A 17,791-nucleotide genomic window follows, 5' to 3' on the forward strand; every position below is an offset into this window, starting at 1 on the left:
ATATAACGGCAGAGGAGAAGAGCATGCCAGGCCACAACTTGTGGATATAAAACACGCAATCGTCGTGTTTTATATAAAACTTGTGCTTGGATATAAAACACGCAATCGTCGAAAAACATGAGCGAGGTGCCGAGGAGGACGTATATAACGGCAGAGGAGAAGAGCATGCCAGGCCACAACTTGTTCAGAGTGCCGGCGATAGCTCGCCTTCTCTTTGTGGAAAACACGGTGAGATCCTTAACATCCAACAACTAATGGGACGCAAACGGGGCGCCCAGTTTAGCGGTACACACATTGATGAATCACCCTGCCTGTGATTCACCCATGACAGGTTATAGCTGGGTCGGGATTCAAACCCAGGCTGGACAGTTTAGACTTTAGAGTCAAGTGTGCGTACCTCCAGTCCAGGCCATCCTGCCAACTTGTATGCTGCATACAGGTGAAATATAAAGCGCGAGATATTTTTATATATACTGTATATTTTTTTAAAAAATTGGTGTGGTTTTTGGCGGGCTGGAACGGATTAATAGCATTTCAATGGGGAAATTTGATTTGAGATACGAGCAATTTGAGTTACGAGCTCGGTCACGGAACGAATTAAACTCGTAAGTCAAGGTTCCACTGTATATATATATATATATATATATATATATATATATATATATATATATATATATATATATATATATATATATATATATATTTTTATATATATATATATATATATATATATATATATATTGTTACGGACACGACTTGGATGTTGCTTCTTGACCGAGCGGAATGGCCGCCGTGTTCGCACAAGTTACCCGATTACACTCGAACGTTGGCCGAATCGCGCTATGCTAAATCAATGAAGGAAAAGGACACAACGGCTGGGATTAAGGCAACGACACAAGGGGTACAGTTCTCAAGACCTCCGGAGGAGGATATAATATTGGTTATGCAGAACGGTTAGATTACACGACAAGAGGTAAAGCACAGCAAGATGGACACTTAGACACAGTCTTATCTTAGCCCCGACAGACCACAGACAAACGGGACAAGACTGACTTACACGGGGATTGATGGCAAGGAAGGGCAGGCAGTCGATAGCTCAAGGTGCACCTTGGCTCAGGGGCAGAATCGACACGGTCCGGTCCAGAGAGGCGGGGAGGTATTTCTCAGCGCTAGGAGGTGGCGTCCTTTCTTCTCCAAGCTGAGGCGCATCTGACGTCACCTCCGTCTTCCTGCGCATGCCCAGCGGGGAGTGACACGCCCTCGGCTCGTTAGCTCCGCCCCAGATGGAATCGGTCCGCCGCTTCTTATTGGGTGCGGGGGGTTACCGGGCTCCGCCCTTGACGAGGAGCTGACAGTGAGCCCCTGCGTGGTAACCCCGTCGGAGCACATGTTCAATGGCGGCTAACCAAGCCGGAGTGAGGACGCACACTCCCCGCGCCGCCGCCGCGCCGCCGCCGCTGTTGTTGTTGTTGGTGTTGTTGTTCCATGAGGAAGAGATGCGGGGAGGTATTGGGAGGTCCTAAACTTACTAATGGTGCCATACAATCACATTCTGGTGCAACGAAGAGTCAGAATTAATGGAAACGAGTCCTTCACTGACATAGACTAAGAATAACTAGCAAGATGTCCTATAGTTGTCTACGTGAGATGCGGTGAACCTGGGTACGACATTTAATGGGGGAAAAAGGGGAAGGTCGGGGCTACAGAGTGTTGTTTACAGATAATGGGACTAGGGAATGGGGGATGGGGATAGTTGGGGAGTATTGGGGAAATAGGGGAATATTTACAAGCGGATATGGATGGAGGCCAAATCCCATATCCGCAACATTGCACCCTTCTCTACCTCGGGGCGTCCCGACCCGATAAATTTTTACCTACGTTAGTGTGGCACTCAGATGTAGTTCCCTCTACTATTAACTCAACCCTGAGTGCGACAGTTTTATAGATGTTCACAAATGAGTAAATATGTCCCCCTGCGACGTTGCACCCTTCTCCTCACAGAAACACACCCACAGCATAACCGAATCGCGGAAAGAATCCTCAAACTAAACATACAGCCGGTAGGGAGCATTATTTACACAAGACTACACTGATATTTACACTACGATCCAGGACCTGTTTTTGGAGGAACACATGCAGATGTTATGCATAGAGAGAGCACGCATGCCAGCATCGATACACCAACCCACGAGTGCTCTGTGGCCCTACGGCCTTTAATAATGTGCAGAGCACCCCATCCAAGCACCGAAAGCACCACCCCATAACACAGTCAGCACCATCCGGTGCACCAATAAAATGTTCAACGTCACCGGTGGTGTCGCAGCCGGCCGATGTTCTGCCGCTGGTCTTGCCTTCTTGAAGCACTTGGCCTTCTAGCTTCCTTAAAAAATAAAGAAAGGCGCCAACCGCGTCCATTTCTGAATTGTGGCCGTCAGGGGGCCAACTAAAAGTGGTTCACCTGTATGGCATAGGTGCCACGTTGACCCATAGGTCCATCAACGGGTGGTGCTTGCCCGCAAGAGAACTGCGGTCCATGGTGGGCGGCCACAAAAATTGCGGTCCATATGGTGTATCGATCCAGGCAGCAAGCAGCGAAAGTACAGGCCCACAACTGCGGAGCCAGCACCTCTCTCTCCTCTCTCTCTGCCCCAAAGCCAGATCCTCGGAGGTGGGAGACAAAAGAAGAAGACAAGTGAGTAAGGTGGTAAGGGCGCAAAAGTGCACGCAATATAAGGTAATGCACACTGGGGGCACATGGGAACCAGGTGAGACAGGTACGTTCCTACCGTATGCCCCCCCCCCCCCACCAGGTAACCTACATTGCCCCTCCCTTACCCCTTACTGTATCCACAAAACACAACACTACCCATAAACATCTACTTTACACATCAACAAACGTCCCTACTGTCTTCCCCGTTCCTCCCATAAACCAAATTCGTCTTCTCTCCCTCCTAACCAATCAAATTTGCTCTTTCCAACTCTCATCAAAATTTGCCATCTCCAACTCAACATCAAAATTTGCCATCACTAATTCATCATCAGTCCCTCCTAAGGAGGGAGAGATGGAATCACCCCAATGTCTCATCCACGTCGTGATGCGTCTCACCAATCCACACAGCAATTCTCATTTCCTGCACACAGAACAAAGAAAACACAGGTGTGGAGTCATCATCATCACCACAGGTAAGTGGCTGCGTATGGTGCGACAGGTTCATCAATCCTAACTATTTCCTAAATGACTTTAACAACTTTACATTACCCGGGGTCTTTCCCTGCCAATCCATTGGCCAACTTACACTATGGGTTCTAAAAACCAATTCCCATTGACCAAACTGTGGTGCTTCTCAATTTGGGGTCTCACTCCCCCGATTCAACACTCGGTGCTCTCGCACAATTTCTGGGCTGTGACGTGTAGCTCTCCCAGCAGGTCTACCCACATGCACACCTCCACCACTGTAGTTGCCACCCGAGCTTACCTGCTCCTCACCCTAACCTAACTAACTGGGGAAGGCCCTCTCGCACTCTCACCCCCTCAGTGCCCTCTCTGGCACGGGCTGCCCGATCCACACCCGGGATCCTCAGGCACCCACTGACACTAACGGCTCCCAGAGCCCACCTGCGGCCTCACCTGGCCGACATCCTCACAGTGGTGGAGTGCCCAAACCAACTACACACACTAACAGGCTACACGCCCAGCCATTTCCACAACACTAATGCACCCATCCACAATACCATTCTGCAACCGCACCACAAATGCCAATATCCAACCACAATTTACCTATACCCTCTACCTAACACTTACACTACCCGCCCCGGGTACTCGTGAAAGGGGTCCACTCTTCCCTCATCCACACCTTCGCACCATGCACACCACTCCGTACCACTTACTCCAACTCTCTCCACACCACCTTTACTTGCACACCTGTGCTCTCACACCTGGTGCCACCTGCACCCTTCTCTCCCCCAAGCGCATTCGCGCTGATCCACAACACTCACTACTCATACACTGCTCCACACACCTGTCCAGTTCTCACACAGCATCATCTCATCTAACTACTCCCCTCTGAAACTTGCGCTTCCCAGTCGTCCCTTTAAACTATTGCGCTCCCTCGTCATTATAATCCACACTAATCTACCTGCGTCCCCACTACAGGTATCATTGTCACTAACTAACCTTAACGTTACCTAATGTCATCTTCGCTAGATCCCTACACACAATATAACCTAACCCACCCGGGCTAGTTTTCACTGCCATCAACCCCATAAGCTATTGCGCATTTGCCCCACTTGGGAAGGGTGGCAGGGATGCCACCCTTACCCACCGGGCCCATCGCTCATCAATCCCCCAGTCCTCTGGCACTAATAAGCCCCCCTTATTCAGAGGTACTGGGTCCCGCCTCGGCATCTAAAGCCGAGGCAATCCACGGGGTGCCTGCTCGCCGGTGTAAGGCCTTATCCGGTCGGCGTGGACGATCCGAGGGAGGGCTCGTGGCCCCATTTTGATTTTTACTACCACGTCACAGACTTGCGACAGGACGACCCCCGGGCCTTGCCAGGGAGAGGTGAGTTTCGGGCACCTACCCTTCCTCCTCCGGGGATTGAAGAACCAAATCTTCATCCCCGGAGTATACTGACTCCCCTGGCTCCGGTGGTCGTACCTGCGCTTCATCTTTTCCCCCGCCAGATGGAGTTGGCGGCGGGCGAAGGCATGGACTAGCTCCATGCCTTCCTCTAGGTGACGTGCGTACCCCTCCCTCAGCGGGTTAACCACTGTATCTGGCACGGGACCGCATAGCAAGTCGGCGGGAGCCCGTAACTCCCGCCCATACATAAGCAACGCTGGACTGCATGCGGTGGCCCCGTGCTGGCTGGTTCGGTAGGCCATGAGCAAATAAGGGAGATGTTCGTCCCAGTCATCCTGACGGGTGGCGGTGAACAGTGCCAGTTGTTGGATTAAAGTTCGGTTGAATCTTTCCACCATCCCGTCAGATTGAGGTCTTAAAGGCGTTGTTCTGGTTTTCCGAATTGACAGGAGACTGCACACATCTTTTAGCAATTTGCTCTCAAAATTTCGTCCCTGGTCGGTGTGCAACTCCTGTGGAATCCCATGCCGGCACACAAATCCTTCCACGAAGGCCTGCGCTACCACCCCTGCTTCTTGGTTGGGGAGGGCGTAGGCCTCCGGCCACTTGGTGAAGTAGTCCATCACAACGAGGATGTACTTATTACCTAGGCGGGTGCGGGGTAGTGGGCCTAGGATATCCATGGCCACCCGCTCTAGGGGGGCCCCCACCTGGTGTAATTGAAGGGGGGCCCTCATCCTCCGTGCTGGTCCCTTTTTGGCAGTACAGGCGTCGCATCTCCGACACCAGTCCTGTATGTCGCGCCCCATATTCACCCAATAAAACCTCCGGCGTACCTGCGATGTCGTCTTTGTCCTGCCCAAATGGCCGCCGGGGCGGGTACCATGCACCTGTTGCAATATATCGGTCTTAAATTTATTTGGGACTACCACCAGCCAGGAAGTTTTATCAGAGGGAACCTCCACCCACTTGCGATACAAGATGTTATCCTTCAATTCCAGGGCTTTCCACTGAGCCCAATACGCCTTGGTCTGTGCCCCGAGGGGGGTGACCTCTTCCCCATTAGGTCTTTGCCCCAATTTGACCCAATTGAACACTGGCCCCAGGACAGGATCCTCCTGCTGGGCCGTGCTCCATGCCAAAGTTCCGAATTCCTCATCTGCGGTTAGTGGCAAAATTGGCCCTCTCACCCGGGTTGCCCGGACAACGAGGGTCGGGTCCGAATCGCCCAATTGTTCCCTCTCCTCGTGTCTCGCACAAAATTTGCAGTTTTCCCCCAGACAAGGACGCCGAGAGAGTGCGTCCGCATTACCATGGGCCTTCCCGGCCCTATGGGCCACATCAAAATCGTACTGCTGCAACTTTTCCAACCACCTTGCAATTTGGCCCTCTGGTTCCTTGAACCGAAGGAGCCATTGCAAGGAGGAATGGTCAGTTCTAACCAAAAATTTCCGCCCGTACAAGTACGGGTGGAAATGGTTCATGGCAGCCAGCATAGCCAATAACTCTTTGCGAGTGACGCAATAATTTCGCTCGGGCCTACTTAAGGCCCGACTATAATAACCAATCACTCTCTCCACGCCCTCCTGTGTCTGAGACAAAACTGCGCCCAATCCTTCCTGGCTCGCATCCGTGTCCAGGGTAAATGCCCCGTTGCTAGTGGGGTAAGCTAGAAGGGGTGCGGATGTTAGACACCCCTTCAATTTTTGGAAGGCCTCGTGGCACTCCCGTGTCCAATTAAATCGCGTCCCCTTCTCCGTAAGCCGGTGGAGGGGACGGGCCAACTCCGCAAATTTCGCCACAAAGCGCCGGTAGTAGGAGCAGAGTCCCAAAAATCCCCGCACCTCTTTGATGGTACGTGGTGCGGGCCACTCCTCTACCGCTTTAATTTTGTCTGGGTCCGTTTTTACCCCCTCGCAACCGATGACGTGGCCTAAATAGGCCACCTCCTTGGCAAACAAGGTGCACTTACTCGGGTTCAGCTTCAACCCTGCCTGTCTGAGGCACCCGAACACCTGGTCCAAATTAGCTACTGCCTGGGGGAACGTTTTGGCATGTACTAGGACGTCATCCAGGTACACCAGGCATGATTGCCATGGCATGCCGCCTAGTACATGCTCCATCAATCTTTCAAAGGTGGCGGGGGCGTTACACAAACCAAACGGCATCACAGTAAACTGATACAGTCCCTTACCTGTGGAAAATGCCGTTTTCTCCTTCCCTGCCCTATCCATCTCCACCTGCCAATACCCACTCTTGAGGTCCAAAGTTGAGAACCAATTTGAGCCCGCAACGGCATCGAGGGTGTCATCAATCCTTGGCAGGGGATATGAGTCCTTGAGTGTCACGTTGTTTAGCTGGCGATAGTCCACGCAGAACCGCGTGGTCCCATCCTTCTTTTTGACCAGCACAACAGGTGACATCCAAGGACTTCCCGAGGGCTCGATCACGCCTGCGTCGAGCATTTTTTCAACCTGCTCGTCAGCTTCCGCCCTCTTGCTCCAAGGGAGCCGTCGGGCGGCCTGACGAATAGGCCGGGCCTCACCGGTGTGGATCTGATGTTTCACCAGGCCCGTACGTCCAATATCCTCGGTGGACAGGGAGAAGAGGTCCAAATGGGACCCAACCAGTTTGTGTAAGGCCTCCCTCTGGGTACCTCCCAACTCTACGCTACTACGATTTACCATCTCGCAAATGGGATCGGGCCAATTCCTACTTCTTATTGAAGGCTCCCCCCGGGGCCGGCTCGGCTGGACGTTCTCGCCCCTCACTGTTGCGACTTCCTCAACTGGGGTGCAGCCAGCTACCCTCGTGCCCCTTACTATAGTGCGTGGTTCTGTACTTATATTTATTACTCGGACGGCCACTACCGGTCCGTCCGTTTTTACAAGGGTGCGGCCCACGATTAAACCCGGTATGGACTGCGCTGCCACCGGTTCGACCAGGCCGCAGGACTCCTGCCATGTTTGGCGAGCTGCCCACCGGGCCGGCACTATCGCCTCGGCCCTTGGGGGGATGGTCACGGCCTCGGAAGCCTCCAGCTCCGCTCTCTCGGCCGTGCTCACTCCCCCTAACGGCAGCTCTTCTACTCCCACCTGCAGGATCCCCCGGCACAAGTCGATTTTACAACCGCTGGCAGTCAACAAATCCAACCCTATTAAACATGGGTCGCACACCTCCGCCACCCAAACATCTATCTCCCTCCTTACCGACCCTAACTTGAGGGTCACAGAACCACGCCCTATGATCGGGGCCGTTACCCCGGTAGCAAGTTGCAAACTATAATTTTGCAGGCGCTGGATCTTATCCCAGCCACCTGCGCTCGAATCAAGGACCACAGGGCTGATGATCGTGGCGCTAGCTCCTGTGTCCACTACGGCGTCTACCCCCACGCCGGCAATTTTGCATCTGATTGTCAGGCTACCGGTTCCAATTTGGCCACAATAAATGACCTGTCGCGTCAATGAGGGCTCTCCTCCATCCTCTTCTGCCGAACACCGCCCTACGTGCCCGACACCTTCTAGTTTCCCGGGGTCTGGCGGGGGGGTGTCTGGGGTCGACTAACCCGCTCCCCCCTGGGCGGAGTTGAGGACCTCAACCGCCGGGGATCATCCCGGCGCGTGGCTCGACAGTGCCGCGCCAGGTGACCCAGACGGTTGCAAGTATAGCACCTCACCTGATAAGGTGCTTGTCTCCGGAATTCCAAATTTCCCCCCCCCCCGTAGGTCCGAATTGGATTACCCGCCCGTGGTCCACCGCGGGCCACCTCCGGGGCCGCCTGCCATGGTCCAGGTCCCGCCAGGCGCTGGTCCACCAGCCTCCGGACCATGCCCGCCAGGTCAGGACTCACGTCGGGGGCGGGCCCCCTAAGGGGTCCGCCCTCCATCGGGGGTCCCACCTGGCGGACCGCCATTGCGTGACGCTCGCCCCCCCGGGCCAGGGGCCTCGCTGCTTCCCAACGGGCCGCAGCGTCAGCCGCCTGGCTCAGAGTCTGCGGGCGCCACATGGCGAGCTGTTGCCGGAGCTCAATATCCGGGAGGGCCTGGATAAAATGGTCCAGCGCCAGGCTTTCCCGGGAATCCGCTGCCATGCTAGCATGTGCGATCCCCACTGCGCGGCGAATGTCGTGGGCAAGTTCCCCGATGGCTTCCTGGGGCTTGCGTTTTCGCAGCGCGAGCTGAGCTTTAACAAGCTCGCTCTGCTGTTCAATGCCGAATCGATTAATTAGGGCGTCGCGGAGGGCTGGCAGGGTGAGAGCACCCGCTGGTAATGCCGTCAGCACCTCCGCCGCCGCGCCGCACAATGCGGCCACCAGGTGTACTCCACCTTCGTCCTCACCCCAACCGTTGCCCTTACACACACAGTCAAACTGCGCCAGGTACGCGCGTAGATCACTCTTGCCGTCATACGGCGCGAGTGGGACCTTGTGGGACCACCTCGTATGCGAGTCGTTGCCCGCCTGCCGGACCCCGTGCGTCGCCCCTTGCGGGGTCAGCGCGGGGCCGAACCGGCCGGGCCCCCACAGTACATTACCCCCAAGGGGCTCTCGTGCCTCCCCTGTCCCTCTAACAACTACCCCTGTTGGTGTCGATGCATGGGTCACACTTCCGCAACCCGCTACCCATTCCATACCACCACAACCTTGCTCACCCACACCTCGCACCTCTCGTTCCATACCCTCCGGACCAGCCATACACCTCACTCTTGGCCTCTCACGAACATCCGGGTCTATCTCGACCCCCAAGCTTATTAAATCACCTGGCGCATCATACGCACGACCATATTGGTCACCACTTACACCGGGTCCTCTTTCTCTTCGCTTCTCCTCCATCACCTGCGAATCCCTCGTCCGGTTAATGAGCACATCATCACGATCCGAACACAGACTTTGGACCAATTCTTTTACTTCCTCCTTTATCTCTTTCTTATCCTCTCTCCGTCGCTTCTTAATTTCGCTCACCCCTTCTTCCACTTCTTCTAATTTCTGCTTCACCTCCTTCATCTCCTCGTGCGCCCCTTTAAGTTCTTCCTCTAACTCCACTTTATTTTTTTCTATGTGCTCCCGCACCTCCCGCTCTTTAACCTCCATCACCTCCACCACCTTGTCCATTTTCCTCATCAGGTCCTCATGTACCGTCTGACACTCTTTTTTAATTACCCCTACGTCATTTTTCATCTCCTTCTGTGTCGATTTTAAACCCTCTATTACCGCTGTGTTCTTCTTTACCTGGTCCCCCAACTCCTTTTGTCCCACTGTCAGTTGTTCTACTCCCAGCGTCAACTCCTCTATACCACCTTGCAATTTTACAGTCCCCTTTCTCACCTCCTTCTCCATGCGCTCCTTACAGTGCCTCACCTCCTCGCGCACTCCTCCGACCTCCTCACTCACCCCTCTTCTGATCTCTTCTCCCACCACTTGCATCTCCTGCCCAGATGCCACCCTCATCTGCTCCATTTCCTCCCTGTGAGCATCCAGTTTAGTTTCTACCCCCATTCTGACCCCCTCTATCTGCTGCCCCATTTGTTTAACTTCCCTTTCCGCTTGGTCCCTCATGTCCCTCAATTTGCCTTCCATACTGTTTTCTAACCCCTCTAACCCCTTTTGCATCCCTTCCATTTGATTCTCTTGAGCGGCCATTCTGTTTTCTACCCCCATTAACCCCTCCTGTATTTCCCCTAATCTATTGTCTAATCCCTCTATTCTACTCCCTAACCCTCCGATCTGGGCCCCCATGTCCTCCCTCAATTTCTCGCTATTGGACCCCATCCTTTGTTCTAACCGTTGGCTATTGGCCCCCATGTCCTCCCTCAATTTCTCGCTATTGGACCCCATTTCGCCCCCCATGACCCCCATTTGGCCCTCCAATCGCTCACCCTGAGCATCCATCCGGTTCCCCATTACCCCCCAATTGCTCACTCTGCAGTTTGAGGGACGCCTGCATTTGCACCATAAATTGCTCCATGAGGGCCTGCATTTGGGCCATCCCTCCCACTTGTGCAGCGGGTGCGGCCGCCGTAGCTATGTGCGAGGCGCCATTTTGCGCGCCCGCAACCTCGTGCGCGAGGCCGCCATTTTGCGACCCTGCCACCCTCACTGCTTCGCTCTCCTCATGTCCCTCAATTTGGTCCTGGATCGACCCTGCCTCACTCTCCTCTACCGGAACCCAGCCGTCTTGATCTGCCATAGCGCGACTTTCAAAATTCGGGTTTTTATTTTTGTAAAACACAATCAATTTTCGACGTTATAATTTCGAGCGCGTGAAACGCGCTCCGGGTCCAATCCCACTTCCCGACACCAATTGTTACGGACACGACTTGGATGTTGCTTGACCGAGCGGAATGGCCGCCGTGTTCGCACAAGTTACCCGATTACACTCGAACGTTGGCCGAATCGCGCTATGCTAAATCAATGAAGGAAAAGGACACAACGGCTGGGATTAAGGCAACGACACAAGGGGTACAGTTCTCAAGACCTCCGGAGGAGGATATAATATTGGTTATGCAGAACGGTTAGATTACACGACAAGAGGTAAAGCACAGCAAGATGGACACTTAGACACAGTCTTATCTTAGTCCCGACAGACCACAGACAAACGGGACAAGACTGACTTACACGGGGATTGATGGCAAGGAAGGGCAGGCAGTCGATAGCTCAAGGTGCACCTTGGCTCAGGGGCAGAATCGACACGGTCCGGTCCAGAGAGGCGGGGAGGTATTTCTCAGCGCTAGGAGGTGGCGTCCTTTCTTCTCCAAGCTGAGGCGCATCTGACGTCACCTCCGTCTTCCTGCGCATGCCCAGCGGGGAGTGACACGCCCTCGGCTCGTTAGCTCCGCCCCAGATGGAATCGGTCTGCCGCTTCTTATTGGGTGCGGGGGGTTACCGGGCTCCGCCCTTGACGAGGAGCTGACAGTGAGCCCTGCGTGGTAACCCCGTCGGAGCACATGTTCAATGGCGGCTAACCAAGCCGGAGTGAGGACGCACACTTCCCGCGCCGCCGCCGCGCCGCCGCCGCTGTTGTTGTTGTTGGTGTTGTTGTTCCATGAGGAAGAGATGCGGGGAGGTATTGGGAGGTCCTAAACTTACTAATGGTGCCATACAATCACATTCTGGTGCAACGAAGAGTCAGAATTAATGAAAACGAGTCCTTAACTGACATAGACTAAGAATAACTAGCAAGATGTCCTATAGTTGTCTACGTGAGATGCGGTGAACCTGGGTACGACATTTAATGGGGGAAAAAGGGGAAGGTCGGGGCTACAGAGTGTTGTTTACAGATAATGGGACTAGGGAATGGGGGATTGGGGATAGTTGGGGAGTATTGGGGAAATAGGGGAATATTTACAAGCGGATATGGATGGAGGCCAAATCCCATATCCGCAACAATATATATAGTTTTTGGTTCTATCTCTCGATGGTGAAGATTCACTATAAATTATGGTATCGGCATCTGGATCCAGAACCGGATCTTCACCAAGAGCGAATCAATTAGTTCTTGTCATACACCCTGACCACCAAATTTCATCAGAATCCATCTACAAGTTTTTGAGATATCCTGACAAACAGACAGGGGTGAAAACAACTTTCGTCCACTTCTGGTGGAGGAGGTAATAAAACAGCAAATCATAATGTAACTGGTCTGGGAAAATGAACTTTGATGAACTGGAAGGACGAACTGCCAATCAGATGTCCACGCACAGCAAACCCCAAGAAGTCTTCCCTTCCATCCTCCCATATTCCGCTCATTTGCCCATTTCTGCCTCTCTTCTCCCACCTCCCCCCTCCGACCATCGCACCATTTTATATTTCAGGTCTAAACATCAATACAGCTGTCCCCACATCGGCACATTGCACCCTCATTATACTGCTTTGTGTTTCTGTTCACCCTTTCATCAAACAAGGTACGCTCAGGATCGTTCTGCTTTCCTTTCAAATACACTATGCTTGCTATATTGTTGGTGAAAAGTCATAAAACAAAAGTACACCACAAATGTTAAGAATCTCAAGGGGAAGACTTTGTGGCTTAAGCAAAACATGTTAGAAGCATGGCCTACGATACTAGTGATGGGACAATGCTGCCCTGTTCTACAGTATGCCCAACACTTTAGGCACACCAACACAAAATGACTTGGACAAGGGTAACCTTTAGTTCTTCAACAATGTTATGCAAACGTCTCCTCTCCATTTCTTGGGACTGGATCTTCTCTGCTTGTGCTGCAACTTCTTTTTTTAATTTGTCAACCAGTTCCTCAAGCTGGATATTTTTCAGGCTGCACTGGAGAAACTCATCCTTCTGCTGATGGAGTTGCACCTGCATCAGGAAGAAATAGACAATAGTTTTATGCCTCCATCCCCGAAAGTTGTTGGAGGCATTATGTTTTCAGGTGGTCCGCCCGTACGGGCTAAACCTCATTTTTCTCAGCAACTACATGTCCGTTTGATACAAACTTTCAGGGTAGGAGCGACACCCATGTAGAATGTTTCTATGATACTCGTGACATCATAGATCACAAAGTAATGGCAGCCACCTTATATTAACACAAATAATTAAATATATATTTCTCAGAAACCTCTGAATGGAAAAATTGTAAACTCAGCACATTGTCGAGTATGCCCAATGGGAAACAAAAGCATGACAATGATGACATCATCAGTGATGAAGTGGTATATCGGTGAAAGTGGCCATAAATGTTTTAATAGAGTGCCTTGTCCTTAAAATCTTAAATTGCATGCACATGATCTTTGACCCATTTGTATTGAATATTAAATTTATGACATCATAAGTCACATGGTTTGACATCCATATTGGATTAAACCTAAAACCTTTAAAAAATAAAAATAATAATAATCTTCTCCCAAACGACCAAAGCGATAGACTCAAAAGTTTACAAGTGTCATCGACTTGGCATGGCGATTAAAAGTTGATCACGAAAACGGCATTCGTGACATGGTGTGGCAGTAGCCATATTGGATTGAAGGAAAATATTAAATAATTTTATCGTAGAAACTGCTTACCCTATCGATGTGAAACTTTACAAATGTCATCTAAAACCATTGCTGCATATAGTTTGAAAATGATGACATCATAAGTCACATGCTTTGGCTGCCATCTTGGATAGAAAAATGAACCTTATACGATCAACACGAAACTTCACAAACCTGATCCTCTACCTATACATATGCAGAGTGTACATTTTTGATGTCATAAGCCACATGGTTTGGCAGCCATATTAGCTTGAAAACCAAAAATAAAAAAAAATAAAAAAAAACTCCCATTGATGCGAAACCTGTCATATCTGGTAAAAATGTGATACTCGAGAACAGCTGAAGGGATTTAAATCAAACTCGTTTATTTTTAGGACGGTTAACGAGGGCATCCACCTGTTGTCACGGGCAGGGACGACGCAGAGGCATATTGGTGACGCAGTCACATTGCTCCAGCTTAAATAAATTGTACTGCATTTATCTACACCTGCAGATTCGCCTTTCAGCTGATCAAGCCGGCCTGAACAATCGAGCTTAACTGTAAGAGAAGATTTGGATTCTGCTTGTTCTGCATTTTCTTTTTTAAATTTGTCAACCACTTCCTCAAGCTGGATGTTTTTCAGGCTGCACTGGAGACACTCATCCTTCTGCAGCTGGAGTTGTATCTGCATCAGGAAGAAACGGACAAGATTTTAAAAATAAATTATATTGTATTTAACGACACCAACAGCTTAGCCCCTCAGCTGATCAAACCAGCATGAGAATAATCGAGCTTAACTGTAAGAGAAGATTTTGCAGCTGCCAGTTCTGCCACTGAATGTTGAAGTTCACCACATTCAACCTCGAAGGGCTACAGACGCAGCAGTTCATTCTGTTGCAATAGTCGCTCATTATCAGCCTTGCTGTGACAACAGAGGAAAAGTTTAAGCAGATTAAAAAGGATGCACTTGAATGCAGAGATTAATGAACAAGTTACCTCGTGTTGTGCAATTAGGTTCCCCTTTCCCAGTCAGAAGATAACTAAACAGTGAATATTACTTAAATGGTTGTGTGGAAGCGCAAAATTTATGAAGCAAGTAATTTCTATGAGCTACAACCTGCTCACCTCGCGTGCAAGTGTTTTTTGTGATTTCCATGCAGAAGTTGAGATTTCCTTCAGTAGGCGAATTATCTCCGACACTCTGACCAAATTCGTTTGCTCGAGAAAAGTAAATTCTTAGTAGAGGCAATGGTAGACCACATATTGTCATGGTAAAATCATTTTTATGACTGAGGGTAATATGATTACAGATAGGGTGTTTTTTGGAAATAATGTAATATTAGATCGAGTATGTCTGGCTGAAGTTCAATAAGCAAATTGTGAGCAAAGATATTGTTTTCTTGGTAAATAATACAAACTAGCAGCTGGTAACAAATCGTCCAACTAGGCTGTCTGAAGTAATTAGCATTCACTGAATTGCTTTACAAATCCCATTGTGTTTGGTAAAACTAATCATTGCCCAGTAAACTTGTTTTCATTGTGACTATGATGGTCGACTCAGTGCGAAGTCTAAGCTAACATTGTATTGATAAGTGAATGCAAAATACTTGGTAATTATTTTGCAGTGTTGGACAAAGAGTTCCCGTTGGACAATGGAAGGTGGATGATTTGTGGGGGTTGGGTCCATGCACCTTTCTTTATATCCAAGTTGAGATTGCGTGCAGTATTGAGTTTTAAAACAAAACCACTTTCTCAGTAAATCTTTTGTTATATATTGTTGCGGATCCGGGGGACGGCACTCCTGCTAGCAAGGGGGGGGGGGGGTTAATCCCCTTTTCCTGTTAAGGTGGCCGTCCGACCGGTCCTGGGGGTATGACGTCACGCCCGGTCAGCGCTGAATAGGGTAGTAGGCCAATCCTTCCTATGACCTGAGTACAAGCGCCTTCTGGTACGCGAGGAAATACTCCCGCCCGAGCCGCAGCGTAATAGATGAATTGTGCCGAGCTAAGCGAGCTGCAACGCGGGCCATCAACAGAAGACTAAACCCGATTGTAAGCGGTTCGGCCGAAATCGCGCCACAGGTACTCAATGGGGAAATCACTAAAGCGATCGGACGAGAAAGAAGCCAAAGAATAAGAAGGAACAGGGAATTATTAATTATATTTACACAAAAACCAAAACCAAGAAAGGAACTAAAGTAATTTACAGGGCGAAGAAGAAGATACACAGGGCAATTCTTAAACAGGCTTACTTATACCCAGGGACAAGAGAAACAGAACAAACTCACGTACACTAATGGGGTTTTCAGTCAGGAATGGCGGGAAGGATGAGAAGGGCAGACGGTCCACAGGACTGGTGGGCAGGGAGGTTCGGGAATTGCGGCACTCCGTTGGTGTCCCGTGTGCACGCACTCGCTCTTGGTTCAGCAAAAACCCGGTCGTCAGCGCGTCTCTCTTCGCGTCTCTCTCCAGTGCTCCATTCTCATGCGTCTTTCAGTGCTCCTCGCTCATCTGCTTCCCGCCGACTCTCTTGAACCTCCTCACGCGTCTGGTGGGGGCCTCGCGCCAAGGGTTTTATTACCACGCCCTTGGAACCCTCTCAAACTCTCCAGACGTTTCTTGCCACGCCCTATCAAGCCATGCCCACCGAGCCCTGTTTGGTTAAGGGCTCTCTGGCTCCACCTTTGATGACGAGGTGGTGCCACGCCCGTGCTCTGGCGGCTCCTCCCCCCTTCTCGGTCTCGTGCGTAATGGAGTTTGGCGCCAGGCAGCGAACGCTGCTGGGCTAGCAGAGGCGGTGTGATGCCCACGAAAACAGCCCAACTGTTACTGGCACTTTGCAGAGATGATTGGGGAACTGAAAGGGACCTATCTTATTTGATTGATTCAACGTAGAGTCAACTATTGGAAACACAGCCTTACCTGAAACACATACTAATGACATAACTATTGAGATCCGAAAGTGTCCTACGTGTTGTATATGGACTAACTAAGGTGCAATCTTTAATTAACAGCCAATTAAGGGGACATGTACACAGGGGTCATTTATAAGGGAATTTAGTACTAAATTTACATGTGAAGGTTCGAAAAACCGTAATATATATATATACAGTGGTACCTCGGCTTACGAGTGCCCCAACGTACGAGTTTTTCGGGATACGAGCCGTCGCTCGGGCGGTTTGTTGCTTTGGGATACGAGCCGAGATCCGATGTACGAGCTCAAAAAATTTATTTTTTTGAATTTTCCGGTTGTGGCTTCCGGTTCCGGTCACGCGGTTATCTTGCCGTGAAAGCATCTGTGCTTGGATATAAAACACGCAATCGTCGAAATACATGAGCGAGGAATCTCCTTGCTCCAGCCGGTGACGTCATCGGCGGGGATCCCCGCCTCCAGAGTGGCTGGTCACGTGACCGCCAAAGCGTGTCGCGCGTGCGGGTATAATGAGCTACACCTGTGGATCACGTGACCACGGAAGCACGCCTCGCTTGAGAGGCATGGCTTTCGGTTTGCGTTTTGCTTTATAAGGCGCGATAAATGGGCTTTTGAGTGTTAGCGGTTCATGGCGTTGACGGTTCATGGCGGTTCATGGCGGTTGACGGTTCATGACGGTTCATGACGGTTCATGGCGTTGACGGTCAAAAACCCATTACATCAATTTTACCAGGCACTGTACAGTAAGTACAGTGGACACCAAATGCACGGTGGAAGGCTAGAAGTAGAAGATCGTCCAAGACAAGTGAGAATAAGCCATACTTTGGAGATGACGTCATTCGCTGGTCCGATAACCAAAGATGTGGTATAAAAAACCAGGTGAGCTAACAATGCAGCAATGAAGGAATTCGGCCAAGGCACCGGCACACAACGACCTACCTACATCGAAAGACTCAATGCCAATGGTGACAGAAGCCAAGACGGCCGGCTTAAACACCGCCGAAAGACCACGGTGTACCAACTTACGATGCAGAACATCTTGCACTTAATATGATGACAACAGGTGCCATCCTCTGACGTACCATTACAGGTACAGGTACAGTACACGTGAGCACAGAGCAAAAGTTCACTGAAACCGAGATTAAGAAAAAAGAAAAAACACCTCGTGGTCCGTGCTCGATATCCGAGTTTCAATCTTTTCAAACACATGATGCTCTCGGTCACGGTATCTCCTGCGAGCTGCTTCTCCTTCAACCACACAAACAACAACTTCTCCATATCTTCATGGATAGAGGTCCGGAGCTTTGAAATAAT

At 50.6% G+C, this 17,791-nt stretch overlaps 1 protein-coding gene across 1 annotated transcript in view; it reads right to left on the reverse strand.

Annotated features, from left to right (window-relative positions):
- The window catches only part of LOC137424153 (carboxy-terminal kinesin 2-like), a 65,236-nt gene extending 49,661 nt beyond the window's left edge, over positions 1-15,575 (reverse strand). The window contains exons 1-4 of the mRNA XM_078773480.1: positions 15,483-15,575; positions 14,345-14,416; positions 14,106-14,231; positions 12,725-12,892 (exon numbers count right to left, since the gene is read on the reverse strand). Coding sequence (XP_078629606.1) covers positions 12,725-12,892; positions 14,106-14,231; positions 14,345-14,416; positions 15,483-15,575 — 459 coding nt within the window. The remainder of the gene's footprint in view (positions 1-12,724; positions 12,893-14,105; positions 14,232-14,344; positions 14,417-15,482) is intronic.
- Positions 15,576-17,791: the final 2,216 nt, after the last annotated feature.

The sequence above is a fragment of the Myxine glutinosa genome, chromosome 3 (assembly GCF_964187855.1).
Source record: "Myxine glutinosa chromosome 3, kmMyxGlut1.1, whole genome shotgun sequence".
NCBI lineage: Eukaryota > Metazoa > Chordata > Myxini > Myxiniformes > Myxinidae > Myxine > Myxine glutinosa.